The sequence below is a fragment of the Typha angustifolia genome, chromosome 8 (genome assembly GCF_048772165.1).
Source record: "Typha angustifolia cultivar Huaian chromosome 8, ASM4877216v1, whole genome shotgun sequence".
Classification (NCBI taxonomy): domain Eukaryota; kingdom Viridiplantae; phylum Streptophyta; class Magnoliopsida; order Poales; family Typhaceae; genus Typha; species Typha angustifolia.
This window is the reverse complement of record NC_133246.1, coordinates 3,896,419-3,923,683: the sequence shown is the minus strand read 5'-3', so window position 1 is coordinate 3,923,683 and position 27,265 is coordinate 3,896,419. Positions and strand designations below refer to the sequence as shown.

The 27,265-nt window shown below is 37.9% G+C and overlaps 3 protein-coding genes and 1 long non-coding RNA gene across 8 annotated transcripts; 2 read left to right on the top strand and 2 right to left on the bottom strand.

Annotated features, from left to right (window-relative positions):
- The first annotated feature begins 535 nt into the window (after positions 1 to 535).
- On the top strand, positions 536 to 5,233 carry LOC140765188 (ruBisCO large subunit-binding protein subunit beta, chloroplastic). Its single transcript, XM_073104140.1, has 15 exons — positions 536 to 697; positions 1,356 to 1,595; positions 1,708 to 1,833; positions 1,993 to 2,130; positions 2,226 to 2,321; positions 2,546 to 2,788; positions 2,870 to 3,104; positions 3,190 to 3,359; positions 3,452 to 3,529; positions 3,619 to 3,690; positions 3,850 to 3,954; positions 4,052 to 4,144; positions 4,239 to 4,331; positions 4,680 to 4,803; positions 4,908 to 5,233. Exons 2-15 carry the CDS (start codon positions 1,359 to 1,361, stop codon positions 4,919 to 4,921), a joined length of 1,824 nt encoding a protein of 607 aa, XP_072960241.1. The 5' UTR covers positions 536 to 697; positions 1,356 to 1,358; the 3' UTR covers positions 4,922 to 5,233.
- Positions 5,234 to 7,804: 2,571 nt separating this feature from the next.
- Positions 7,805 to 11,334, bottom strand: LOC140765479 (probable WRKY transcription factor 14). The gene is made up of 3 exons (XM_073104591.1): positions 10,429 to 11,334; positions 9,630 to 9,770; positions 7,805 to 8,700 (listed from the first exon to the last, which is right to left on the bottom strand). The coding sequence occupies exons 1-3, from the start codon at positions 10,938 to 10,940 to the stop codon at positions 8,148 to 8,150; spliced, it is 1,206 nt and encodes a 401-aa protein (XP_072960692.1). The 5' UTR covers positions 10,941 to 11,334; the 3' UTR covers positions 7,805 to 8,147.
- A 5,266-nt stretch (positions 11,335 to 16,600) lies between these two features.
- Positions 16,601 to 21,691, bottom strand: LOC140764622 (uncharacterized). Of its 5 annotated transcripts, none has more exons than XR_012105071.1 (5): positions 21,489 to 21,691; positions 18,739 to 19,200; positions 18,320 to 18,499; positions 17,864 to 18,218; positions 16,601 to 17,772 (listed from the first exon to the last, which is right to left on the bottom strand). It is a non-coding gene; the product is annotated as an uncharacterized lncRNA (long non-coding RNA). The 5 variants fall into 5 exon arrangements; XR_012105070.1 differs by lacking the exon at positions 18,739 to 19,200 and having other exon boundaries at positions 16,601 to 17,024; positions 17,139 to 17,772; positions 21,489 to 21,689; XR_012105069.1 differs by lacking the exon at positions 18,739 to 19,200 and having other exon boundaries at positions 21,462 to 21,689.
- A 130-nt stretch (positions 21,692 to 21,821) lies between these two features.
- Positions 21,822 to 26,777, top strand: LOC140764620 (probable NADH dehydrogenase [ubiquinone] 1 alpha subcomplex subunit 12). The gene is made up of 5 exons (XM_073103279.1): positions 21,822 to 21,969; positions 24,856 to 24,882; positions 25,594 to 25,685; positions 25,864 to 25,973; positions 26,318 to 26,777. The coding sequence occupies exons 1-5, from the start codon at positions 21,881 to 21,883 to the stop codon at positions 26,471 to 26,473; spliced, it is 474 nt and encodes a 157-aa protein (XP_072959380.1). The 5' UTR covers positions 21,822 to 21,880; the 3' UTR covers positions 26,474 to 26,777.
- Positions 26,778 to 27,265: the final 488 nt, after the last annotated feature.

Genomic DNA, 27,265 nt, shown 5'->3' with positions numbered 1-27,265 from the left:
CAATTGAACGCAAGCATTAGTATCTCATTTATCTGCTAGAAGAATGTTTGAAATTAGAGCCGGAGCTTTAAATTCCACTTTTTGTGAATTATAATATTTTAATTTCCTTGAGAGAAGTGAGGAAGTTTTTGGAGACCAACTAATACGGCTTTAACCAATTAAAGTATAATTACTACTGCAAGCTGGTAAAGATAAAGCAGCTTCCAAAGTTGGAAAAAGAAAAATAAAAATAAAAAAAAGGGAAAGAGTAGTCCAAGAGGTAAGGGGGAAGGGGGTCAAAAGAAACTTGGTTATGGATCTTATCCTATCGGATCCAACTTTGATTGGACCCGGACTGCTGGACAGGATCCAATGAGACAAACAATCAAGTTGTTGTTTCTCATTCGGGTCAGACACGGGTCGAGATATACCCGGAACCCACGTGCTTTAAGATCCGCGCGCATTAAAGAGCTACTCTTTCTTTCGCCCTTACCATTTACCAACGCCTTCTAGATAGTTCCGCAACGGAAAGGATCACGATATCGGACGGCGGAGATCGCTCCATGGAACCTTCCCGATAGACTTGCTTCCAAAACCCTCGCCTCTATATTAAAACCTCATCCCTTTCCTGCTCCCCCATTCCTAGCTGAGCTCTCTCACAGATTGGAAGCGAGCCTTATCCGCCGCCAAACCCTAGCCCTTTCAGTCCGCCTCTCAGGTACACTTGCCCTCTTCTCCTAGCTCTCGGTCTCGTTTCCCTTCTTCTCTCTCGCACTCTTGCGGTGCTTGGATTTGGTGGTCGTGTTTCGGTTTGGTGTGGATTCCGTTACTTTGCGGTCTACCTCGTTTATCTCGAGGGGAATTGGTTGTGCAATTTGCTGAAGAAATAAGAACGCCCGAGGATTTGGAATTAATGAATGTAATGAGAAATTAGGGCTGAATTATCTTGTTTTATTCTTAAATTTCCTACTTTAAGTTGTTTGGTGGTTGTAGTTTGTGCAAGTAGACGAGGATAAATTGCTTTGCAAGTTTGTCAAATGGTCCAGATTTTCTCTTAAGACGTTCACCTTTTCATTTTTTTTCTTTTTCTTTATCTTTTTTCGCTTTGCTGTTTTATGCTGGTGCTCGGTGGGAGAGAATTTGATGTGAGGTTTTAGTAACTTGGTAAACGACAAGTTGTAGTCTTGATTAAGATTCAATCCATTGTATAGTTCTTGGCTATCTCAATGTTAGTTTATCATGTGACTTGCAAACTACTACATTGGCATTAAAATATTGCTGGTATGAGCTGCGAGGAGCTGCTTAATTCACGTTCTCTCTCGAAGCTCTCATGGTAGTGTCTGACTGAGAATGTTCGCCTTTGCGTACATGGACAGAAAATGACATCCACATTCAGCACTATGTCAACAATCAGCGCTGTGGCTGCTCCTAGCAAGAAGCTCCCGGGATCTGGGGAGAAGTTCTCCAAGTTCTCTTCCCGCGCATCTATTTCTGCTAGCCCTCTAAGTGGGAGGAGGCAGGACTTGAACCTACAGAAAAGAGGCAGCTCTAAAGTCAGGGCAATGGCTAAGGAGTTATACTTCAACAAGGATGGATCGGCCATTAAAAAATTGCAAGTAAGTGCTTCGAAGTGTCTTGCAATTCTTTTTGCAGATGGACATTCTAAATCTTGGAACTTGGCCCTTAAATTTTGTTTCTGTTACACTAATTTTCTTTTGGCTGTTTCAGACTGGTGTCAACAAGCTTGCAGACCTTGTTGGTGTTACTCTTGGCCCAAAGGGTAGGAATGTTGTTTTGGAAAGCAAGTATGGATCACCAAAAATTGTCAACGATGGTGTTACTGTAGCCAGGGAGGTAATAATTAGGTTTATATAAAGCTTGTTCACTTTTCACATTATATGCTATATCTCAATTCATCAAATAGACATAGTTGTCTACAATTTCATGTTTTATATGCTAAAAATTATATAGGTCTCAGATTCTAGTGCTTTATCAATGTTCTGCTTTGATTAGGTTGAACTAGAGGATCCTGTTGAGAACATTGGTGCAAAGCTAGTAAGACAGGCTGCTGCAAAGACCAATGATCTTGCTGGGGATGGTACCACTACTTCAGTTGTTCTTGCTCAGGGGTTGATTGCTGAGGGTGTTAAGGTTTGTGATTTCTTCCTATTCCTGCACACAGTTCTCTCACTGGTTTGTTTGGGTGGTGGCATCTTTCCTATTTGCTGAAACTGTGGTATGCGCAGGTGGTTGCCGCAGGGGCCAACCCTGTTCAGATCACTCGGGGTATTGAGAAAACAGCCAAAGCTTTAGTTGCTGAACTGAAGCTGATGTCAAAAGAGGTATATATAGTAGACTTTGAATTGGAACCTTTACAGTCTCAGCATTTTGGTCCTACACTGCCTGCCATTTTCTCTCAATGAATTCCAACAAGTTGGTGTTATATAAATGCTTAGCCTTTTATATTAATCTCCAACTGCTTGCTGACGATATTTGGATGGTCTTATGGTCTCCACTTGTAGTGTATATATTAGCTATGATCATTAATCATGCATATGATTTGCAGGTTGAAGATAGTGAGCTAGCCGATGTAGCAGCAGTGAGTGCTGGAAACAACTATGAAATTGGAAACATGATCGCTGAGGCTATGAGTAAGGTGGGTAGGAAGGGAGTGGTGACACTCGAAGAGGGGAAAAGCGCTGAAAATAGCCTTTACGTCGTAGAGGGAATGCAGTTTGATCGTGGTTATATTTCTCCTTACTTTGTAACAGATAGTGAGAAAATGTCAGTTGAATATGAAAACTGCAAGGTTAGTATTTGCTTGCATAGTTTTGCGGTTGGATTCCATATTCATTTTTTATTTATGTCTAAATATATTTTATCTTTGCAGTTGCTTCTTGTGGACAAAAAAATCACAAACGCAAGGGATCTTATCAATGTTTTGGAAGATGCTATAAGGGGAGGATATCCTGTCGTGATAATTGCTGAAGATATTGAACAGGAAGCTCTTGCTACTCTTGTCGTGAATAAGCTTAGAGGTGCATTAAAAATTGCTGCACTAAAAGCACCTGGATTTGGGGAGCGCAAAAGCCAATACCTTGATGACATTGCCATCCTGACAGGAGGTTGGATTCCTTATACCATGTTTTAATACTTCTTGCACTGGTTGGTTTCCCTTTTTGCCATGTCATGACAGGCTGTTGTATGCAGCTACTGTGATCAGAGAGGAGGTTGGACTTTCCTTGGATAAAGCAGACAAGGAAGTATTGGGCAATGCTGCTAAAATTGTGCTTACGAAAGATGCTACAACCATAGTAGGTGATGGAACCACTCAGGAAGAAGTGACTAAAAGGGTTGCACAAATTCGTAATCTCATTGAGGTTAGATCTCCTGTGTTTTTCATCTTATTGCTTATGCTTTTTGCTTGTATGACACCTGGAACAGCCTGAATGATGCAAGAATATATTTTCAGGTTGCTGACCAGGAATATGAGAAGGAGAAACTGAATGAGAGGATTGCAAAGCTCTCTGGTGGTGTTGCTGTCATTCAGGTAATATATCGAACCAATATGTCTTTTGTGCTCTATTCTGATGAATTGTGTTTTACAATTTTACTTAACTTCCTGTTGGAATCGAGCAGGTTGGAGCACAGACAGAGACAGAATTGAAGGAGAAGAAATTAAGAGTAGAAGATGCACTCAATGCTACAAAGGTATGCCAAATTTATTTGTTGTGACTACGTCAAATATTTTTTGCTGTGAATGCTATGTTTTAAGTAATGGTCTCCTTGTTATAAGTAACAATATCCTTTTGCACCTAGACTATGTTTGAAGTATTTAAATGAAGTAAATTTGGTTTTCTATATGCTCAGGCTGCTGTTGAGGAAGGAATTGTTGTTGGTGGTGGTTGTACCCTGTTGAGGCTTGCGGCCAAAGTTGATGCCATCAAGGACACTCTCGAAAATGATGAGCAGAAGGTTGAAATTCCTTACATGAATTTATCAATTTTTTTTTTCTGATGGGCAAGTTCATGCATGTTGTCGAGACATCTAACGTTGACCTGCTTTATTGTAGGTTGGAGCGGAAATTGTAAAGAGGGCTCTGAGCTATCCATTGAAATTAATTGCCAAAAATGCTGGAGTTAATGGAAGTGTCGTCACTGAGAAGGTATGGGACTTCTTAGTTTGTGTACTAAGTTATTCTTATAATCTTGCTAACTGGGGGAGTATGAGATTCTTGATCCTTCTTTCTTTTCCTTCAGGTGCTCTCCAGTGACAACCCAAAATATGGGTATAATGCTGCAACTGGAAAATACGAGGATCTAATGGCTGCTGGAATTATTGACCCCACTAAGGTCGGTCCATTTTGCAACTCCCATCTTTTTTTCTGTTAATTACGTGGCTTTGTTTCTGTTGTTTGGTTCGACAAGATGGTACTGTTAGTGCTCCATAGATTCAATGACTAGTCAAAATGCAGTTTTCTTTCCAGGTCTTAGGATTAGGAATTAGATCTGGTCTTGCCCTCTTGTTTTAATATCTTTTGATTAGGTTGTTAGATTTGGTCATGATGTGTTGGATCAATCAGATATGAACTTTTTTCCTTTCCTGTTGGATTTGAGTAGCTCTATATTGATGCATTATCAAATGGTAGGATCCATCTTACCACTGTCGAGGTACTAAAAAGATTCTTTTCCATTGAGCAGGTGGTCAGGTGCTGCTTGGAACATGCGGCGTCTGTTGCCAGAACGTTCCTTACTTCAGATGTTGTAGTTGTCGATATCAAGGAGCCCGAGCCAGTGGCTGCTGGAAATCCGATGGATAACTCAGGTAATACCTTTTTGAAAGTTAAAATCACTTTTTAGCATACGTCCGAGTTCATTTGTATTTCCATAAGATAAGCTACCTGATATTTCCTTTTCTATTTCAACCAGGATACGGCTACTAATTGATAGCTCCACAAAGGTGTAGCCAGAAAGAAATAAGATGATCCCTCCATAGCCAATGCATATTTTTGTGGTCTCTCTTTGTAAATCTATTATTGATATCATTTTGAACTAGAGTGGTCAGAGGTTAGATTAAGCCTGCGGCATGCGATAAGAAAGCACCAAGAACATCTGTAGTACGTACAACCCTGTATTCTTTGTAAGACCTAACTTTAGCTTCCGATCCAGGTCTAAATGAATCGAGTCAGCTTACTTGTCTTGCTATTGAGCAACCGAAATTTTCATTTTAGTGACATCTAAGCTGCTGCTTGTCATTTACTATCTTTTCTGAACAGGATCTTCTGCATCCATTTCCTGAGCTTACTGTTGCTTTGATCCAAGCCTAGGCTTAGCATTAATTTTTTTTTTTTTTTTAATTTCCCACGAGAGTTTCTTGATTCTATTTATCCCGTGGTGGGTGTTTCCGTGTTTGTGATTGTTTTTGTCTTGATGTATATTAACACATAGATCATCATATGCGTACAATTCAAAATTTAAAAAGAAAAAGAAAAAAAAGAAGTAATTTAACCGTTTTACTCTTGCAGATAACAACTAACGACTTTGATGACATTAAATTTACTAAGTCGGTTCCTCCAGCGGCATTTATTCGATATTCCTTGCATTTATTGATCCTAGTGTCCGGTCTGTTGATTATATTTACATGGCGATCCATCCGATGATGACTCCTTTTTCTTTTTATGTAGTTGTACCGGTAACTTTTCCTTTTCTCAGTGTATGGTAAGTGCAAAATTTCCTTCCCTCTGTGTTTGAGGAACAGAATAAGCGAAAAGAAGAGATTATTTTTATTTTTGTTGTTGTACTTTTGGCTGGAGGTAGCTGCTCAGCACTTTAACATGATCCAGCTTATCTTTGTTCTATTCTTTTGTACCTAAAATTACTATTAAAACTTTGACATCTAGCTTACAGCTATATACACCTTTTCATTTATTACTAATAAATAGTATATAATATCCAGTACATGTCGCCTAATAGACGTTTGTCATATAAAGCCAAAACACCTATCCAACTCATCAACAACTACTACCAATGATAAAAGAGAGCTCTGTTAAACAACACTATAAGCATGATCGGTTTACAGTTTAGACCTCCTTTTGAGCTCTTTATCAATGATAAAATTAGCCCTTTTGGCTCTCCATTGTCTTGTTACATTAGATTAATTGGAACACAAATGTCAAGCTAAGTCATATGATGTATATATTTCATGAATGATTGGAGATAAGACATGAGCATTATAGTGTCTTTTCATGAATGTTTTGTGGTGATTGAAAAGTTTATTCTTTTTTAGCATGATCAAATAGGACTTGGAAGACCTTCCATTTCCCTGCAGAGTTATGGCCCTAACAGTTGTTCCTTATTGCCACATAGTTGATGATGGCTGATATTTCACATCAATCAAATGAATAGGCCAAATGAAGGGAGCTTTGAACCCCTTGTTGATCTACGCAAGTGACTTGGAGAATAATGGAAGTGGAACAAATCATAGAAGTGCAAGTTATCATGTTACTTTCTTATAGAATGATTGATGAGGAGTTGGCTCTTTAGATGGTTGACATATTTTTATGCATAAAATTTCAAAATATATTCTAAATCAGCCTGTCTGAAACTTGCACTAGGTTGATCATCTATTTTCATGGCAAACATTAGAACAAAACGCATGCCTAGCTAAGAAACTAATTAGACATTTCAAGAGATAGAGTAGATAGGACGAGAACAACTTTAATCAAGAGGACTCAAAGAATTAAGACAAAGACAAGAAGACAAGTTAACTCAGTTTCCCAAATATAATACCAGTAAACGACCAAGTTTCTAATCTGCAAGGATCAACACCTGCTCAAAAATCCAAGCAATCTCCGGAATGTGCCACATATTGGATCGTTTCAATTTACCATATAATAAAAGGTTGTGGTTGTTTCTCAAACTTCCAAATGGTGTACATCATTGGAGAGTACTAGGTAGCATCTTAATAATAATGGCCAGTGAAAAAGGTGTCAGAGCTTTGAACCCCTTAGTTATGTTCATGAATTGAGATTACTAACTTAGCTTCTTGCTCTTTAGGGCTATCGCATGTAAAGATAACATTACTACGTGATCTAGAATCTACATGCATGGATTGCATGGATCTGAACATGTTTATATATAAAAGGGAAAAAGAAAGAAAGAAGAGAAACATATAAGAAAGTAAAACCCTGAGTAAATAAAATAACTTCTGACAAAGTTTCGCCACTACACGTAGAAAGTAAGTATTTAAAGAGTCGTATGTTGTGGTACAATGCCTGTCCTCAACCTTTAATTTGTGGAACACGATGGAGGGTTGAGTAAAAGACTCAACTCATGTCGGGAAAAACACATAGTGTCCAATCATATTTACCAAAGTGAGAAACAAATGATTTAAATTTGAACTCATGAACACGTTACTCATGTCCTATATATGTGATTTGAAAAGTCACCTAATACTTTCATGTACATCAAGCTCATTTCTTTCAACTAGACGATAATAGAAAGTTCAGGAACAGGAGCAGAAACCCTAACAAGCTTATATCCTTCCTTCCTTCCTTCCTTTGGTCTAGCTTGTAGTCAATATTGATATATATATGTATCTTAACACAAGAAAGACAACCAATTGTTTGATTATCTTTGTTTGAGACTATCAGAAGTAATGTAATGAACTGTTCGTGTGTTCCTCCCTCTTAATTTGAGAGATAGATAGATAGAGAGAGAGAGAGAGAGAGAGAGATAGATAGATAGAAAGAAAGAGTTAATAAAGAAGATCTCATCCTATTATATTATCAACATCATCTCTCAACTTGCTCATGAAGGCTCCTCTCAGTCACATCTAAGACGTGTACTTCCTCCAACTGTTGAAAGCTTCTGTTCCTCAGCTTTCTGTCCCATCCCCCAACAATTCAAGGATGGTGGTCTACCACATGCCTGCTCCCATTTCACCAACACTTCCCTTTATTTTTTTTCTTTTTTCTTTTTAATCTTCTCCTACTTAATCTTTTTTTTTTGTTTTTCGCGGCTGTTCATGTTAAAACAAGATTTTTGTTTAATTAAGAAGAAAAAAAAAGTTAACAGAAAGAAACCCCTCGACTCCAAAGACTCAAACTTGGTGCAAGGTTTATATAGGTAAGGCTTGAACAAATTAATTGCATATATCTTGTTATATTATCAACCTTTCTTTGCTTCTCCAAACGAGCTCCCTCCCCAATCAAACATGTTGAATGGATCCAAGCCCTTGTCTCCCCTCTCCTCATCCGGCTTTGCTTCCATGAATTCTTTGGAGAAGATGAGGCTCATTGGGTCTGTCTCTAATTCCGTCAAGTCCGCGAAGAAGTCGTCCGGCTGGTTCGTCTCCGGGATCATTGGATTATAGCTCTGATGTAGTACTTGGTTGAGTTCATTGTCTTCAGATGCATCAGCGGACTTCATCTCCCCCACCTCTTCCTTGACGAGAGGAACGCTTGAGCTTCTCGTCGTCTCCTTTGCTTCTTCCTTAAGACCTTGCGGCGGCTTCTGGTTATGAGGAGAGATTTTTGAAGCTGAGGAGCTACTCTTTGAAGGCTGCGATCTCGTCGATCCAGCAAGAGCGTTTCTTTGCGTCGGCCATGGATGGTTGTGCTCCGATGTGTAGGTGATGACTAACATGTTCGGATCGGTCCGACTGCGCTCCACTTGTTTCCTTGCTGAGCATCCTTTCGAACTGCTACATCTGTAATAACCCCTGAATTGCATTCAAAGTTTCAGCTAATTATTAGACAATTATTTTACCAATGCACTCATCCATTCAAAAATGAGATAGCACTAATGTCAGTTGGCAAAGCAAAGATGAGCATATTATTCTATTACAACATAAAAACAAAAGAAACCAGAATTGCTTTGCCATATCAGAAACTTGTCGATTGCAATTCTTTTATATTAATGACGCTCTAAAATAACAAGAATTTGGAGTGAGTTTAATTATCCTGCACATTCAGAATTATGCACAAGAGCTTCGGCATGCCTATATGTAGGTTTGCAAACTGAAGTTCCAATAGGCTTCATGATTGATTATCAAATAAAAATCATCAGGACATGAGATATTTATTTAGGTTATAAATTTGAACATTTCTTGGTGAATTGAGGAACTTCACTGAAAAAGCAAGCAATCTGCTTGCTTTTTTTAACTCCACGAAACTAAAAAAACAATGTTACTTCAGATCCAATAAAAAAACAAAAGGTGTATATTAAGTAGGTAGCAGATGAACTCGTATCAGTACTTGAGTTGGTCTAATGAGAATGATGCAAACAAGCTAGAGGAGAAGGATCTGGTTCTTTTCTCCAAAAGTTCCCTTTTGCTCTCATACTTCTTTTACACATCAATGAATAAAATTCAAGACGGTAGCAAGAAAAAGAAGAAGAAGAGTAAATTAGTATTATGAGATGACACACTGTAGAGAGAAGAGACTAGGGACTTGTTCTTCTTTTCCCTTCATCAGAGTAGATCTTAGCTCATCCTTTGACTAATTATTAGCTACTCATGCAAATGCTTCTACTAACTAACAAAGAGGTTGGAAGAAGGAAGAGGTTATAGCTAGCTCACTTCCCAGCTGAGAATTAAGGGAATCTATGGGTTTTTGAGCATGTGATTATTAGAGGAATTAACAATTTTACCTTGGATATGGAGATCCCTTGATTGGTTTCTGGCCATACTTCCTCCATGCCCATAGGTCAGATGGAACTACCTCTCCACTTGACCTCCCGCTTGCTACTGCTGGTGCTGGAATGCACACCACCTTCTTTGCCTGGCTTTTCCTATTCATGGCAAGGAGACACCAACTCAAAACTTCCATTTGCCACACTCCCATAAATAGGAAAGAAATGGCTCAAGCAAGAAAGAGAGAATATGTAGATATAATACACATATAAAAGCTTTAGCACAATAATGATGATAGAGCTTGAATCTTTTTGGTAATTGTTTTGTTTTCGGTAGAGGATATCTGTTGGTTTCTCAGAGCATCTAGGGTTTGCGAACCACTTGACAGAGATAGAAGCCCTCTCTCTATTACTATCGAAATCTTCAGGGCTTTTCCATTGTGTGTTCTTCTGTCAGCTCAGACAAGATCACTCCTTTTGCATCATTCCCATCAAAAACCCACTTCCTACAACCCTCCTAATACCTCATAATTTTAAGAGCTCTATGTGGCTCTAACTTCAATTTAGATTGGCTTACAAGTCCTTTCCTATCCTATCCATCTCAACCCACTTGCTAGTTTTTTTTTTTTAGCCTTCTTCTTCTTCTTCTTTCTTAAAAACCTCATCTTGGTGAACCTCAAGGTTACAACCCCAATGATCAAAACCAAAAATAGCTAGAAAGAAGAAGAATAAGAAAAATAAATAAAAATAAGACAAGTAGCTAGCTATAAGCTTAGCAACAAGATATAAGCATACGCTAAGTAAAATTGATCCGAACCTTCGCTTGATCCCCGGAGTCCGCGGCGATGAGATCTGCGCTCCGACGACTGTATCCACCTCCGGGCCACCGCCGACCTTCAGCATACCTCCGGCCACCATCGGAGGAGGCGTCGGCAGGAGCAGCGAGGGCTTCACGCCAGCTGGCGAGATCTGGAGAACCCGTGAGAAGATATTATTGCTCATCTCCTCACCCACCTGTATCTTCTGAGCTAAAAGCCCTCCACCTCCTTCTCTCCCTTCGCCGGCGCTTACCGCTGCGTCCAACGACTCCATTCCGGACAATTCGTTAAGCAGCGGGTCGCGGAGGTTGGCGAAGGGGTCGCCGAAGTCCCCCGCCGGGCCGACATCGGCTGATGAGGAAGCGGGGAAGCTCACCGGCTCCACCGGGAGATGCCAATCGGGTGTCGGGAGGTCGGCCCTCGGCGTAGCGCCGCCGCCGCCCCCGGCGCGGACTATGTCGGCAAGGTCGCCTTGGTCATTCTCCATCCTCTGCCAGAAGAAATCACACATGACTAAAATTACTTTTCAGTAGCTCAAATCAACAGGTCTTTATTTTTCCTCCTCTTTTTTTTTCTCTCTCTCTCTCTCTCTATGCTGCTGCTGCTTCCTTTGGGGTTTGCTTGGTGTTGCACCAAAGAGAGAGGAGCAGACCCATGCAACAAAAGCTTTAATTCCTCTGAAGCTTCTTTTCTTTCTCCTCTCTTTCACTGGCTAGATGATAGATAAGAGCTGGATCAAGTAAAGGTAGTTTAATCCCTAAGAGGCCAAGTGGGATAGAGAGAGAGAGAGAGAGAGCGAGATGGGGATAACCTAATTTTTTATATGTAGTTGAGGCTGACTTTTTCATGGCAGAGGCCGACTTGTGCATACGCAACAAAGAGAGAGGCAAGCTGAGAGCAATGGATATAAATTACAAGGAATTCTAGAGAGAGAGAGACAGATAGATAGAAGAGGTTTGGGATTTATTAACAAAGAATTAATTAGATATATAATAAAAAAAAGTTTAAACAATGATGGTTTAGAAAGGCTAAGTGAGGATTGGGAGGACAGGATCCTGTACATCCCTAGTATGCAGAAACTTACTGCACAGCCAATCATGAGCTGCCAATTACTCCCCCCCCCCCCCGTTCCTAGGATATTCCTGCAGGATGCCGAGAGTTTCCTAGTGTTTTACTGTTGGTGTCCTGGTTTTGCCCTTGGGCTTTGGTTGGTTACCTTCTTCCTCTTTGTTCTCTTTCCCTCACGGGTTCCTTTTGGGAGGAATTCTTTCTTTTATCATATATCCTTAACTTCTTCTTTTTTAAGAACAAGTCCTCCCTCATTCTTCTCTTTTCCTTTTTCTTCCTCCTCTTCCTCTTCTTTTCCTTTTCTTTCCTTTTATTATTAGTAGTGATGTGAGATGAAAGGAGGAGAGGCGGCATGTAGCCGCATTTCTCGGCTTTAAATGTTTGGATATTTTGCACTTAATCTGCTTATCCATGTGAAGTATGGTTTCAGCTTTCCCTACTGCTCTATTTTCAAAAGCAACTAAAAAATAGATACTACTTTCGTATAGAGAGATCTAAGGTTCTTCCACTATTCACAAGTGAAATGTGTGTACTTTGTCTTGGTGAGCAAATAAGAAATGTCAGCACATATAGTAGCAGCATAAAAGCACCAAAAGTAATTATTATCTCATCTGCAACTCATTAAGAATCGATAATGAGGAGAAGATAAGGTTGAGAGTACATTAAAACTTCACGTACAGAACGCTTATCCAATTAGGGTTTTCTGACGTTGCCAGTTATCTCTTGGGTTAATGTGCATTGATCTGATTAAGAGGGACTTCGCCATGCATGATAGGCTGTGAATTATTACTCTCGAGTTTCTTTGCTAGCTCGATCCTTGATACGCTTTTAAGAAGTCATTACTTTAGCAGTGGAACTCTTGGTTGGAACTTGGAGCACTCAAAATCATGATTCTGATATCCTAATTTTATGAAATAATCCTAATAATCCTAATAATGCCTGACCATTTCCCCACCGTGATATAATAATAATAATAATAATAATAATAATAATTACGTACACTAATTCCATTCTTCTAATTTAACTATTAATTAATTTCTATGACATCATGGTGTTGGACCAAGGCTTCACAATGGCTATGTAAATTAAAGGAGCTTTGAGATCTACAGATATATCTGCCGTTCTACCACAGAAATTAACTATTAACGGAGCTTTGATATTAGAGAAATTAAGGGAGATTTGAACATTAGAAAATATTATAAAGCTATCAAAGAGAATTTTTGTTCCATCTACGAAACCAACTTGCTCTAACTGGTGATGTATTAAGGATTAAATTAGAGAGAGGTTGCGTCCTAAGAAAAGTTCCTTTGAATCAAATGACGTATCCGAAACTCTAATTTATTGCCAAAAACTACACTCGGATTAAGAGAACTGTCACAATTAATTAGCATTTAAGATCAATATAAATATGGGGACTTCTCGATAACCAGCAATGTGAGATATCGCTGTTTGTTTTGGTACACCAATCTTTTGAGAATTGATTAAGAAGGAAGGATAAAATTACATCGTTTGTGTTTCTCATTTCTTCGAAGGAATTGAAACAAAGAACACTGTATAGAATTTACATAATTGGAATGGTTCTAAGACTAGACTAATTGCATAAGTCCTCAATAGTGAGTAAAGTTGACTACAATGTTGCAGTCCTCTTACCTTATAATTCTGGAGTAGTTATGGAGTTATTTTATGTCCTTAATGCTGGAAAGCCATATGATTCAAGGTTTGACTCAGCTCCTCAAGTCAAATAAGTTATATTCCTTTTCCCTACCACACTTGATTGGGATGTGCTTTTTGGATGTCTATTGTAGAACCTTTAGTAGTATTGGATTGGATTAATTGCTTCTTTTCTACACACAATTACTACTTTCAAAGTAGTTGGAGATTCTTCAAAAAGTCGAGTGATTTGAATTTGATATTGGATTTGTGGAAGGTGAGGCATCTTAAAGAATTTACCATCTGACTACTAGTCTGCTGGAGTTGAGCATAGATTAGCGCTAATGACTTGGATTCGTTTAATTAATGATGACGAAATTTAATGCAGTTATAATTAATAATGAGCATAAGACAAAAGGACATACGAGTAATCTAGCTGTTAGTGTAGTGCTTCTACATGTTATGTGATAAATGCCATTTCTAAAAAATGGGTCCACATGGATGGTAAATTATAAAGGTAGAGAGAATCTCGGGCACTTAAAGAGTCCTTAAAATTAGCCACTTCTTAATTGAGAGCACACTGTGTTTGCTTAAAGACCTTAATTGTTTGCAGTATATTCATGAGGCTAGCTAGGAGTAGTCCTTCCAAACTTGTACTATTCTCATCTTATATAGATCAGTATACCATCCAATATTAGGCTATAGTACAACCTTACAAGGTAATGATATAAAGCAACAAAATATGTATTACAAAAGGACAGTTGCTCATGTGTTCTGAGGTACAAATGCAAATGCCAAGGGTTTTCTTTCAAAAGTAATCTCCCTTTTCTTTGAATCTAACCATATATATATATATATATATATACAGGAAATTAACATGTAGAGTAATAGTAAGCACACACTGTATCATTACATAGTGCATTGGTTTTGTTAGCTAGGATGTTGAGGCGGAGCTTACACTTTGACTTACTTTTACACTACTGATACAAAAAATATATATATAAAAGATGACCTCTTCATCTTCTTCTTCTTCTTTTTTTAACTTTGTGATGAGGTGTAAGAACCAATATTTAATGTAGCTTCCTTTCTTTACTCGTTCTTTCCTCTTCTTTTTTTAGGTAGAATAATTAATGCCTTGGATCTATACGTGTTGTTTTGCGCCTCTATGTAACATGTCATCCTCACAATTGTGAGGTAGTAATAGAGAATTGGGATGAGGGTTTATAACTAGTTTTATAGTTTAGATTTTTTAGTATCCAAGGAATTGAAGTTTCCAAGGGCCAATGATGTTGAGACTTAGAGAGAGAGAGAGAGAGAGAGAGAGTCACCGACCTCTTTTCTTGGCTGATGTGACTTCTTAAGGATCTTATTGGATCTCTTTAGAATGACAAATGAAGGAGAATGACAAATGAAGGAGAATGACAAATGAGTGGTAACAAAACCTACTTCCTCCCTCCAATTTGTCACTCTCTCCTTCTTCTCTCTTTCCTCCTCTCGTCAAACTCACCCACACACTCACACAGTCGATTTCCTATTGATGATATATGTAAACCTACTGTTTTCAAAGGGGATCAAACAAGCTTTGTTTAAATCCTCCTAAATTAACAAAGGACCCACTTGGCCATGTAGGCACTGCTCACCTTTTAACTTTATTATTCTCTTTAACCAATGTAATGATTTGGACTCGGCCAACTCATGGCATTCAATGTGGGAGAATCACAACTCCTCTCCCACGTTCATGCATGAACTGGGGAAGTAGACAACCAGCTCTCTCACTGGGATTCTCAAGAATAAGAAGCATCCTCTCCATGTGATCCAAAATCTTGTACAAATCACCTCTAACTAGTACTAGTGTACTACTACTACTACTACTGCCATTGCTAATGTAATATGAGTAGCCCTAGATTAAGATTTCTTTCAGCATGATCACTCTTCTATTAATTATAATTAATCTTGATGTACAGAGTTAAAAGATGGCATCACTGATTAAGTTAATTAATCCGATCGAGAAGGGGCTGAAGTCATGCTCCATTAACATCCAGTTAGAACAATCTAATTATAAATAAATAAATAATAGGGAATCGCACGACGGTAATCACCTCGATATGCACCTTTATTAACTCGAGAAAGTATACGATAACTTCGTGATGTCACGATTGCGACGAAAAAGATACCTAATAAATTTTAAAATAATTTAAATTGGTTGCATTGTTATACATGTTGAGAGAATGAATGAGATTCTTGTTAATCCTCGAGATACATCGAGGAATGAGCTTAGGGTTGTTTTCTAGGTGAGCTAGCTAAAATTTCAAAGGGGTCGGTTAGGTTATGGCTCACTCTAGGGGAGGGAAATTAGAATTACCTCATAAAGTCATACTTTAATTTTGGAAGATTGTTGCTAAGAACGATGGACTCAATTATTTATCTACAAAAAGACAAAATTATCAGAAAAACTCGACTATATAAGTTAGATATACAAGTAAATTTTTTCAAATTATAACTTCTATATGTCAAATTAAAGGAGTATCTAATCATCATCGAATTTCTATTTTCTATTAGAGCGAGGGCATACATAAATAGCATTATGAATCAATTATTAATACACTGACATCGGATATGACAGTAAAAATAAAAATTTTAGAAAACAAAAACTCTTAGTCTATGATCTCGTAAAATAAAGGTTTATTTCATCACATCAGCTGTCAGTACATCGGTGACGATAAAAAAGCTTTTATAGAAGAGTAGCAGTCTCTAAAAAATTGCCTCTTTTAGGACATTTACGAATCCGAGCTTTCTTCCCTTCACTCCAGGGAGAGAGAGAGGGAGAGGGAGAGAGAGAGAGAGAGTATAGTACTGTTTAAGAGATTAGATAGCGATAAGCCTCGGAAGGCGTGGCACGTGATCCTCCCACGTGATTGAAAAGGGAGGGAGGGATAGATAGATCGATAGGGAGGAAGAAGGGCTTTGCTTCCAATTGGGAGCTCGCCGAGCCTTTTGGTCCGCAATCCCCGCGGCTGCGGGAAATGTGGGAAGGAGGTGAGATTCCTTGGAGAACGTAATAACGTACTATAAACCTATTGAGACTTGAGAGAGCAAGCTTTTGGGTTAATAGATTTAATAGATATATTCTTTTTGAAGAAGAAGAAGAAGAAGAAGAAGAAGAAGAAGAAGAAGTTGTTGGATTAGCTTAGTGGCTAATCACGATTGCGTCTAATCGTGTTCTTGGATGCTTGCTTGTCTAGTGCAACTTGTTTGGGAGCTTATGATGAGCCTGAGGTGGGAGGTGGGAGGTGGGTGGTGGTATTGAGGAATATGTTAATAATTGTTTGTTTGAGAGGCAAAAGTAATTCAATTAGCCCAAGATAATACCAATTAAGTTTCTTTTTACTAAGGCCATAAAGAGGATGGGCCAAGGCCCATCACATTTAACAGACGGGACAATGGCAAAGAGAAATAGAATCTTGCAAGAAGATGATGTAAAAACGAAGAAGAAAGAAAGATAAGAACTGCGTACTAATTGTGTTATTCTATAGGAGAAAGGATGCCATAAGATTCTAAGTCCACCCATATGGGACAAGGCCATGAGAGATTTAACTATCAACAACCATCGATAGTGCTCTTCTTAAGCTAGGCTTGACTCTTTTACATTTGCCGAAAGCAAGGAGAGACTTCCTTGGCTGTACTAGTAGCTACAGTAGAACACAAAAGCAGGTTATTGCTATTCTCCAATGATTTGTACTTTGATGATGCCCACTGCTACCAAGCATTACATCCTTCAAATGAAGACATTAGCACTGAATGGCGTGATGCTTATTCCAGCGATCTACCTTTTCCACAGCCAGGTAGTTGTTCTGATTGACAAACTGAAGTCTGTTAACTGGAACACAGGATGACTGCTTTGATTAAAACTTAGAGGTAATCATTTGATTCATGAAATCAGAGTTCCTTCAAAGTTGAGAAAACACATAGAACAGTGTGGAGTCTCAGTCACCTGGGCCATGGTTCGCCGGACAACCATTCTTTGCAGCTGCGGCCTACAAACGGGGAGGCCCACGCACCAGGGCCGCATGATCTTGACTGGACGGATATGATAAGATGGATCAAGGGACAAAAGCTTGGGATGATGGGCAAGGAATTGGCACATCTCCGTCTCTTTTCTCCTCAGCTCAGAATCTAGTATGGTGGACTCCCCCACCACTAGAAACCAAAAGCTAAGGCAAGCCATGCAAGTGAGAGGTGCACAGAGAGAGAGAGAGAGAAAACATGACCATGCACTAACAAACTCCCTTTGAGAAAAAGCCACAGAGCAACAGCAGCATACCCTATTCCAAGTGCTCATTGACCTCACCATCCATGATAGCTTTCCTCCTCCCCTAACTCACTGCTTTCAGAAATGTTCTTAACTAGTGCCTGTCCTTTTCCCATCAAAGCTGTTTTCAAATGCATGAATGCCTAATATCACCACCTAAATTTCATTTATTAGGTCCAAAAGAAAGAAGCTGCAGCAAGTTTCAAATGACAGTGGGTTGGAGTTTTCCCAGTCAAAAGTCTGGTGCAAACCCTCTTGAGGCAGAAAGAACAGATTTTGTAAAAGGTCATGAAACTTCATTTACCCCCGTTATATCCTGGTCATTGAACAAGCATAGAGTCAAGCAGTGAAAAAGATCAAGTGAGACGACAACAATAAACAAAAAGACACAACAAGCTAAGCTTTACCGAGAGTGATAGCTCAACTTGATGCAGAAACTAATATTGGAGGAGATGATATGATGCTTGTGACCTGATTAGAGATGTGGCTTTAATCATTCAAAGTTTCAAACACTACTTTTTTGAAAGCTACAAACTGAGTTTCCCTGGACAGGCTGATCAGGAGTAGCTGACATTGTGCCTAAAGCAACAAGTTCCATAAAGCAATCAAGTAGATAACTATTGTGGAGTTTGAAGGCTGAATGCCGGCCCACGGAAGAATTTGATCAATGAGCTTTTTGACTAAATCGTCACTCTGTTTCTTGGGTCCACTGTAGAACGATGTACGATTAATGCCAACAATAATGACAGCAGACTGAAATGCCTAAAATAAGATGGAGATAAATGGAACTATTATTAAGATATTAAGGCAAGGCACCTTCAATGAAAAAGAGAAGGGAAACAAGGAAATGGTAAGTTACCAACCTATCATCGTCATTACTTATCAATGAACCCAAAATTTGGACATAAGGCATCCCAATGCACAAGGCTTCCACCAACGTGCGGCTCAGGGAGGGCATGATGTAGACAACCTTACCCCCATTACTGAAGTGGTTGTTTCTAGGCTCAAACGCATGACCACTTAGCCAAAGTAAGCAAGCATTACTGGCGTACAAAGTGATGTAACATAAGAAATACTACAACTCTATAAGACCACAACAAAGGCAACCTATAGCAGTAGAAGTTTCATCTAATGAAAATAAAGAAATAGCATGTATCTGTTACTGGAAGCACATACAGAGAAGAAGGAAATATTCTACTATTGGTCTATAAGGATTAAATAATTGATTTTTATTTAACTTATTATAAAGAATGATGTACAAATTAAAATATTCATGCCTTACCAATGTCCAGGGACTCATACTTCATGTTTAAAGCGAATCAGATTTGATCTTAGAGCATCAGGAAAATGATGTAACTTGGGCATCAAAAGCAGAGCCTGGCTGGTACCAAATACATATCCAGATTTGTGTCAGCCCAAAATTTTGGCTAGTCTAAGGCCTGCCATTCCAAGTTTCAGGCTCCCCAGGTCCATAACAACATTGCCAGACTATAATTTGATGTCCTCTAGAATATATACAAGTCATAAAGGAGATATTCTCCTCGAGGCATTTGTTCATTGCATGTTCAGGTGGAATTGCATGTCTCCACAATTACCTCATAGCTACAACCGAACTGTTGGAGCATACAATCAGTCATGCAAATCAAGGTGTAAGGGTGTGATAATCATGTAGACAAGGATGCTTGATATTCAGGAAGATTAGCGGCTTAATAGCAGGGCCATGTATTCCCAAAAGACCAAAGATCTGAGTGAACCAAATCAAACAGAGTAATGCATATGTGCATAAAACATACACATGTATGAGCTTACCGTAATCCAATAGGCTAACAGACCAAATAATAGAATAACAAGAAAAATGTACAGTATGTGGATCTGATTGAGGTATCCGGCGAAAAAGCGCATGCCAAAAAAAAAGTATAGCACCAAAGAACTGTTGAGCAAAAGGATAATGCAAGATTATGCTATGAATGCTGGGGGGGTTAACCATTTTTTAAATGAAATTGATAGTATTTACTAGAAAAATAGCAACTGGTGGAAGGAAAGGTAAGAAGGATTGAAGTAGTCTGACAACAAAACTACAAAAGGGCATCTTCCATTTCCATATTTGCCGAAGTGAAATCTCCAGCAAAGCAGATAAGCCAGCAGAAGACAGAAGATAAAAAAAAAAAATCTGCGAATCTGACTCTTTGCTACAATCAAAACAATTTATTAATGTTCTGCTCTAGTTATCAATTTCAGCGACTAGTTTTGCAAGGTTCTAAAACAATTTGGCTAGTGCATTCAACAATGGTTGAAGAATTGGTACTCCAAACTAAAAACAGTTGTCATTCTTTTCCAAATACTTGAAAGTGTCATATTACCAGAAGGTGAGTTAATGATATAACAGAAATGAAACTTGGGAAGCAAGTCTTAAAAAAAAAATTTACGCATGCATGTCGCAGAGGGAAGATAATGTGTATAGTTAACAACATGTCATGGATACTGGTCCATATCACAAAAGAAATTTGTTCAATCATGTAAGATACTAAAATCCATAATTCCAAAAGAGGCAACACATGAGGAAACAGAAATCAGTACTAAAATGAGACAATCTGTTGACAATGTTCAGGTAATGCAGGAAAAAAATATGACTACTAATAAAGGATGGTGCAAAATTATTTTGTCATTATTAATTATATGTCATGATAATGCATTCAATCTAGTTCCTCCCTCCGTTGAAATAATTACCCAACGAGCTTATTTTCTTGCTTGATAAACATTGCAATTTTCAAAATATTGGCCAAGATCAAAGTTACCTCAGAATATCAAGACCAAACCTTTTAATTTAGACTGACCTTGAACTCTTGAAGGCTTGAACCAACCCAAAGGGAGGGCCCAACACAATAAAAACCAACCAAGTGATTAGATCGAATCTGTCACTAAATCATAGAACAGTTATTGATTCTATCAGCTCCAGATCAAGTAGACCTGGACTCCACTTGATGATTTGTAGTGCTAGCTAAGAGGCTAAGATTATACTTCATAAGGAACAAATGAGTAGAAATAAATTCCAGCATTCCTAGTTTCCTGTGTCCTACAAAATGCTTCACATGGTGGGCATTTGAGATCAAATTTTCATCTCCCTCTTCTTCCTTTTCTCACTTGTCCACCTTCATTTTTATCATCTTGCTATTTACCTCTTGACCTATAAACGTGTGCACAACTTTTGATCAATTATTCTTCTTTCACCTCTTTCATCATCTCATAAACAGTTCATACATCCAAATACATTTAGATGCACTAAGCGGCCTTGGTACAACATGTGGTCATCCTTAATTCCTTATGGCAGCTGACTAGATTGCAGACCTGCCTGGTCCATTCATAAACCTCAAGAACCTCATTAATGCTGCCTTAGACAGAATAAATCTAGATATCACTTCTAAATATGCTAACATATCCTACTATAATCACACTTCATTGCATCTACTTTTGTAACAAAAAAATCTACCCAGTGCCATCACATTGTTTCACTTATTGGCTTCCTTTATTCTCCCGTGTTGCATTCCGACATTAATATGATAGGTAGTAGTCTAAGTTTACGAGCTTATATTTATCTTAAAAGATCTCTGCATTCCTAACTAGTTCCAGGCATACTTGTTATATTGGTTGCACTCGGATTTCCTTATACCATTATGATGGTTCTATCTATTATGTTTTTCCATACAGGTTCTCTAAACATCATAGCCAGGTCGGGAAATGGCATCATCATACCTTAAACACAATCATCTTTTGCAACTTCATACGATGAAAAAGCCATCAAACAATAAAGAATCGATATTATTCAAGACACGAACTTTATCCCGATAAAGACATCCACCTAAAGTATGTAATTCTACCAAGCAAAGGAACAAAGACTAGATCTTTTTTTTTTTCGATTCAAATAGGTATCTCTGATCTAAAGAACCAATGCCATAATAATACTAACACTGCAACTAATATTAATAATAATAATAAGCAACTACTGACCAAGATAGGGCAATGCATCCAATTCACCTGGAAACATATGAAGTAAAGCTGTGAAGAGTCGAATCAGGAGAGGAAGAGGTGGAAGCAGTGGCTAAATCACTGATTATGTTATAATGGAGAGCGTGCTAGGGTTATGGTAGACTGGTGGTGTGGTTAGAGAGAGGAAGGGGGGAAGAGAGCGGCCATCGATGAGCGCAAACGGGCGGTATCCGGATCGGATCCGGAGGGTGATAATTTTTTGGGTCTTCGGTCACTTTTTAGTGAGTTTAGAAGTAAATAAGTTGGTTCGGATTCGGATCGGGTCGGAGAAATAGCGGGTTCCATCACCAACCTTTAAGGAAGAAGGGAAACAATAATAGATCGGGGAGAGAGACGCAGGAAAGGGGCCGCGGAAGATAGCAGCGGAGGAGATCGAGGCGATGGCGTCGGTGGTAAGAGGTGTGCTCAAGTCGATCAAAGAGAAGGGATTAGGAAATTTCATCAAGGAGCTCCGCACTGAGGGCTACCTGTGAGTTCTTAATGGTTTGTTTCTCTGATCTAGATAGAGTTGTTAGTTTCAAGAAAACAAGAACAAATTTTGGGAATAATCGTTTGAGTACCGTTTGATTTCATTTTCCCTAATCGAAAGATCCAATCTTTTAGACCGTGATTGCTAGTTTTTTTTTGCATCTCCATCAAGTTGGAATCTGGTTATGCTGTGTCATGGATTCATTTAGGTTTGTATTGAGATGCGATAATGAAAGTTTATCTTAGTAGATTTTTTTTAATCGACGTATGCCAAGATGGATTCATTTGGGCTGGTCAGAAGTTGAGATTTGAGGAGGTATGGGAATGGGAAGAAGCTTTTGTTTTGTTAAAGTTGCTTGCTTGTATCCTAATTTATTCTCCCAAATCTGCGATATAGTTTTTTTTTTTTCGATTGATTGCATCTGTCCATTTTGTAAACCTGAATTGTGGGGGCGATGTGATCAAAGGCTTATCCGTTGGAATAGCTTCCCACCCATTATTGAAGACAATAAAACTTCGAATCTTTTATGATCGAAATGAAAAAGGGGGCATGCCATAGAATGAATGGACCATGCAGTAGCTAAGATTATATGACATCTTTTATTTTCCTTGGGATGCCCTATTCATTTTGGCTTGTCCGTCCTGCCTGGCGATGAATGGGGGAATTTTGAAATCAGGGATACTCAACTTTCTTTGTTGTAAGATTTTGATTAACAGGGAGTTGTGGGTGATTATTGTTGACCTCTTTGTTGCCGGAGTTCTTTGCATTTTGAACTTAGCATTCATTCTTAAGGGATTTCTTGCATGTTGTCAAGTTAATATTTTACATTGTTTGTAAATATATTCTTTGTTTAATAGTGAATGTCTTGGACAATGTGAATGATCATTATTTTGAGGAAGTCGTAGTATACATGATACTTCTAGATAGCCATGAAATCTAGCAATGCCACCTAGGTATTTTCGTGCAATATAATAGAGATCATAGTTACCGGAACTGGACCAAATTAGGTGGTTGGACAGTGAACCTATGAATACCATCAAACCGGTTCAATTTTGTTATCGGATCAAAAATGCAATTGACCTAGTAAAAATAGATTAATCCGGTAGTTCAATTAGGGAACCATGCCACTCGGACGAGTTTCTTCTCATTGATTAAGTTGCTAATTTTTTTTTTCAAAATTACCTAGTTGTCCTTAATATTCAATTATTCTATTATATACCTAAGGATAATTTTGTCCTAAAATTAAAATATTTATATCTTTCAAAATTAGAAGTGTATTAATCTGATGTACATAAACCTAAATATTAGTTAAAAACTAAATAATGGAAGAATACAATTATATTGCTTTTATAGATATTTTTAGAATTATTTAGAACTATTATTTAATTATTTAAAAGAATTTTGAATAAAGCAGCAATCTAACTAGATGACCCAATGGTTGAACCAATAATTCAGTGACCTAGTCTCTACCTAGGTCAACTTCTGGATAACTGTGATAGAAATAGCTTTTTGTACTTCATAATGAAGTAAAAAAGTCTTGAGAAACTTCATCTCTAAAAGATTTAGCAAATGGTCCTTCAAGATTATCCTACTAGGTAAAAATGCTTTTCCATTTTCTCTTTCTCTATTAGTTCAGATTGGTCACTTCAAATGGCTATGCAAGACTACGGGAAGTGAATATGATTCCCATTGCTTAAAACTTTACAATTATTCTTTATGCGACTCAGATATACAAAGTGAAAAAATATAGGCTGACATGCCATGGTATTCAGTTTTTCACAAATACAATGTGACATATATTGGTCATTTTTTGTCAATATCAATTGTACTGTTTGGTTTAGTAACATTAACAATTGAATTTTGATCCATCATTTGCTTAGCTATCACACAATTAACAAATTTATAATGAGGTAGGTGCTAGAACCCTACAACCCTTGACAAAAAATTATTAACTTCTTGCCTGTTCCATTAGCTTCTTTGATGGGAATTAAGTAAGATCGGATCACATCATGGGGATATTGGGTTTGATGCATCGAGTTTATTTATTTGTTAATTGATTTATATTTATTTTTTATGTATGCCTTTAAGACAAATCTAGTTAAGTCATATAAATTTTTAAGATAAGTAGAGTTAAGTCATGTAAATTTTTAAGATAAGTAGAGTTAAGTCATGTAAATTTTTAAGATAAGTAGAGTTAAGTCATATAAATTTCTAAGACAAGTCTAATTAAGTCACATAAACCTTTAAGGTAAATTTAATTAAGTCATGTAAGCCTTTAAGTCTAATTAAACCATATAGGCGTTTAAGACAAATTTTAGGTCAAGTGGTAAGTCTTTAGAGCTATTCCTAGTAGGACTTATTATATCCCGATATTTGTATATATGAGGGTTTGAGTTCCTTTATTTAATCATCTAGGCATTGAGAAATTATTCTAGTTTTAAATTTATTTTAGAAGTAAGAGCAAGATAATCTAGAAGTAGTACATTAATCTCTCTTCTCTACTATCACCACTCGTCTATTCTCTCTCTCCACCGTACTTCATCTTCTTCCTCCACCATACCACCGCTATCTTCCCTCCTACAATCGAGATCCACCACCTTTCGCCATCTCCATCAATCATCATTCACTCTAATCAAACCCTAGATTCCCTTGTCGCGGATCGACTCTAATTGGTCCGTAACATTCTCTCAATCTCTATTAGTGCCAAATTGTTGATAGAACTAAAGCTCAGTTGTATGTATTGCAGTCATTTATTAGGAACTTATATTACCCTCATAGATATGTATGCATTATTACTACATAAATCCCATTGACAATAAAATTGCTTCTTCTATTATTCTTTAGTACTTTTTACTATATTTTCTAATGCAAGGAAATTTCTTGCAGAAAAGCTCTTTTGGATGGGAATCTAATGTAAGTATCTTGTGCATACTTCTTTATTCTAGTAGAGCATCTTTGAGACAGTTATGATCATCTTTTTTTTTTTTTTTGAAACTATTATGATCTTGATGTGCTAGTTTTAATTGGACTCTTGTTCCAAGTTCTCTTATAAGTGTATTTCTTCTTTAAAGTCTGAATCATTTTGTTTGAATTATGTGCTTCCTTAAAAGAAGATACATATATATAGCTGACAAAGGTTTTGCTAGTTTCTCCAAGTTAGTTGCTCACAGAGTTCATTTATTGTTGATGATGATGACATAGACTTTTGGTTTGAGCTTCCATGTTGGGTCTGGAAAACACAGTCCTCAGGAGTCGGGCCCGACTGGGTGTAGAACCCCTGACACAGGCTTGCCCATGCATACTTTGGGCCCAGGTCGAGTTTTGGCCCAAAAAAGATCGGGCCAGACATGCAGGCCACAGTCTTGCAGACCTTTTGAGCAGGAAAACATTTCCTTTTCTGACTATAATTTTTAGAATGAACCTTCTAGTATACGTACCTCCTTTATTGAAGAGGCCCGCCAGCCTGTGGCTTGCCCAATTTCAAGACTTATAGTTATCCCCAATCTTAAACTTCTCATCTCTTCTCCTTATGACTGGAAGCGTAAATATTCATGGGTGCTACTCCTTTTCTTTTACCTGATCAAAGTTGCAGACTTTATCGCTGTAATTTGTACGTCTTTGCAGGCAAACAAAGATTCATAATATTGGTGCAACCGTTGTTGGAGTTGACAAATTTGGAAACAAATATTATGAGAGGATGCATGACACTCAATATGGTTTGTACAAATTTTGTTGCATTATACACGATAAAAGTTGAACCTTCACCCTTTCATTGTTGTCTTGTCAGACCATAATTAAGAACTTTTTTTTTTCTTAAACCTTTTATCGATTTCTGAAATATTAAGTTTTTATTAGTTAGAAAATGATATGAGAAGACGTCTGATAAATGTGCAGGTAGACACAGGTGGGTGGAGTATGCAGAGAAAGGCCGTTATAATGCATCTCAAATTCCAGCTGAGTGGCACGGATGGCTGCATCATATCACTGACCATACAGGAGATGAAGTAAGCTCCTAAATCTTGCAGATTGACTGTTTCTAAATGAATATATCTCATAAAAAGTGTTAGCTTCTCTCAAGTCTGAAGCATTGTTCAATTTGAATCAAAATTAGTTTCTTGCAGCAAAATTATTAGAGAGGGCACAACTTTGTAAAACCTAATATAGAAAGGGCTGCAGATAAGTAACATTTTTGTCATGCTACTCAAAGATAATATATCGTCTACTATTTCCACTTAAATGGTTTACCAATTGATATGGTCTTCTATTATAGGAAACAAAACTGAGTAGTTTGCAGTGATAGATGATAATTCTGATAGTGATTATCTAATACAGTTCTCTTAATTGGCAGCTCTTGATGTTGAAACCTAAAAGGTATGGAGTGGAGCACAAGGAGAACTTCTCTGGAGAGGGTGATGAGTACATCTACCATTCAAAAGGCCATGCCCTCAACCCCGGCCAGAGAGATTGGACCAGATACCAGACTTGGCAACCAAAGAAAAACTAAGGCATCCTTTCCATTTCAGCCCACATTCATGACCTACTGCATTGGCTATGTGGTTTTCTTCTTAAATTACAAATAAGTCTGTGGTTATCCTTAGACTGAGGTTGGATTCTTCTTCTCTTTCTCACCATGAATAGGGTTGGATGAGATGCCCAAACATCAATGGTTGTAATGAACCCACCCTGTTTGCATCGTCAGCCATATATTATTGATAGTCTCTCATCCTTCTCTCGTGGGTCTTTCATCCGTGTCACATTATCTAGTTGTGGAATTTCCCCGGCATAACAAATTTATTTTCAGGAAGTAATGGTTGATGCTCATGTTTTCTTTTGGGTCGTTTGCTCGAAAAGTCTAAAATATTTTCCATTTTTAAGGAATCTTCACCGAATTCCTGTCGTTCCATATGAAATCCGTAGAGAATTAACAGTTTTGAGTTATTTTCCATTTTGGTTTTTAGTGCAAACGAATCTTTTCTTTTGGGGATATTTATTAATAACATCAAACATATTTGCACCTGTTACTTCACACCTTTTCTTCTCAACATTCTGCACTGATTGTTAAGCACATTATCTCAGGTGTTCTTAGTTTTCTATTAAGGTAGGACTTATCCTTTGTCCAACCTCTCTGTCAAAAGGTAGGAGTTTTCAAGGTTATAAGTGGACCTACACTATTCAGTTGGAGAGAAGAGAAGGGGAAAACCTCCAATGGAACTATTCAGTTGGAGAGAAGAGAAGGGGAAAACCTCCGATGGACGCTTGCCTCCGGTGGTCCAATAGACCAAAAAATTGAAGGGGA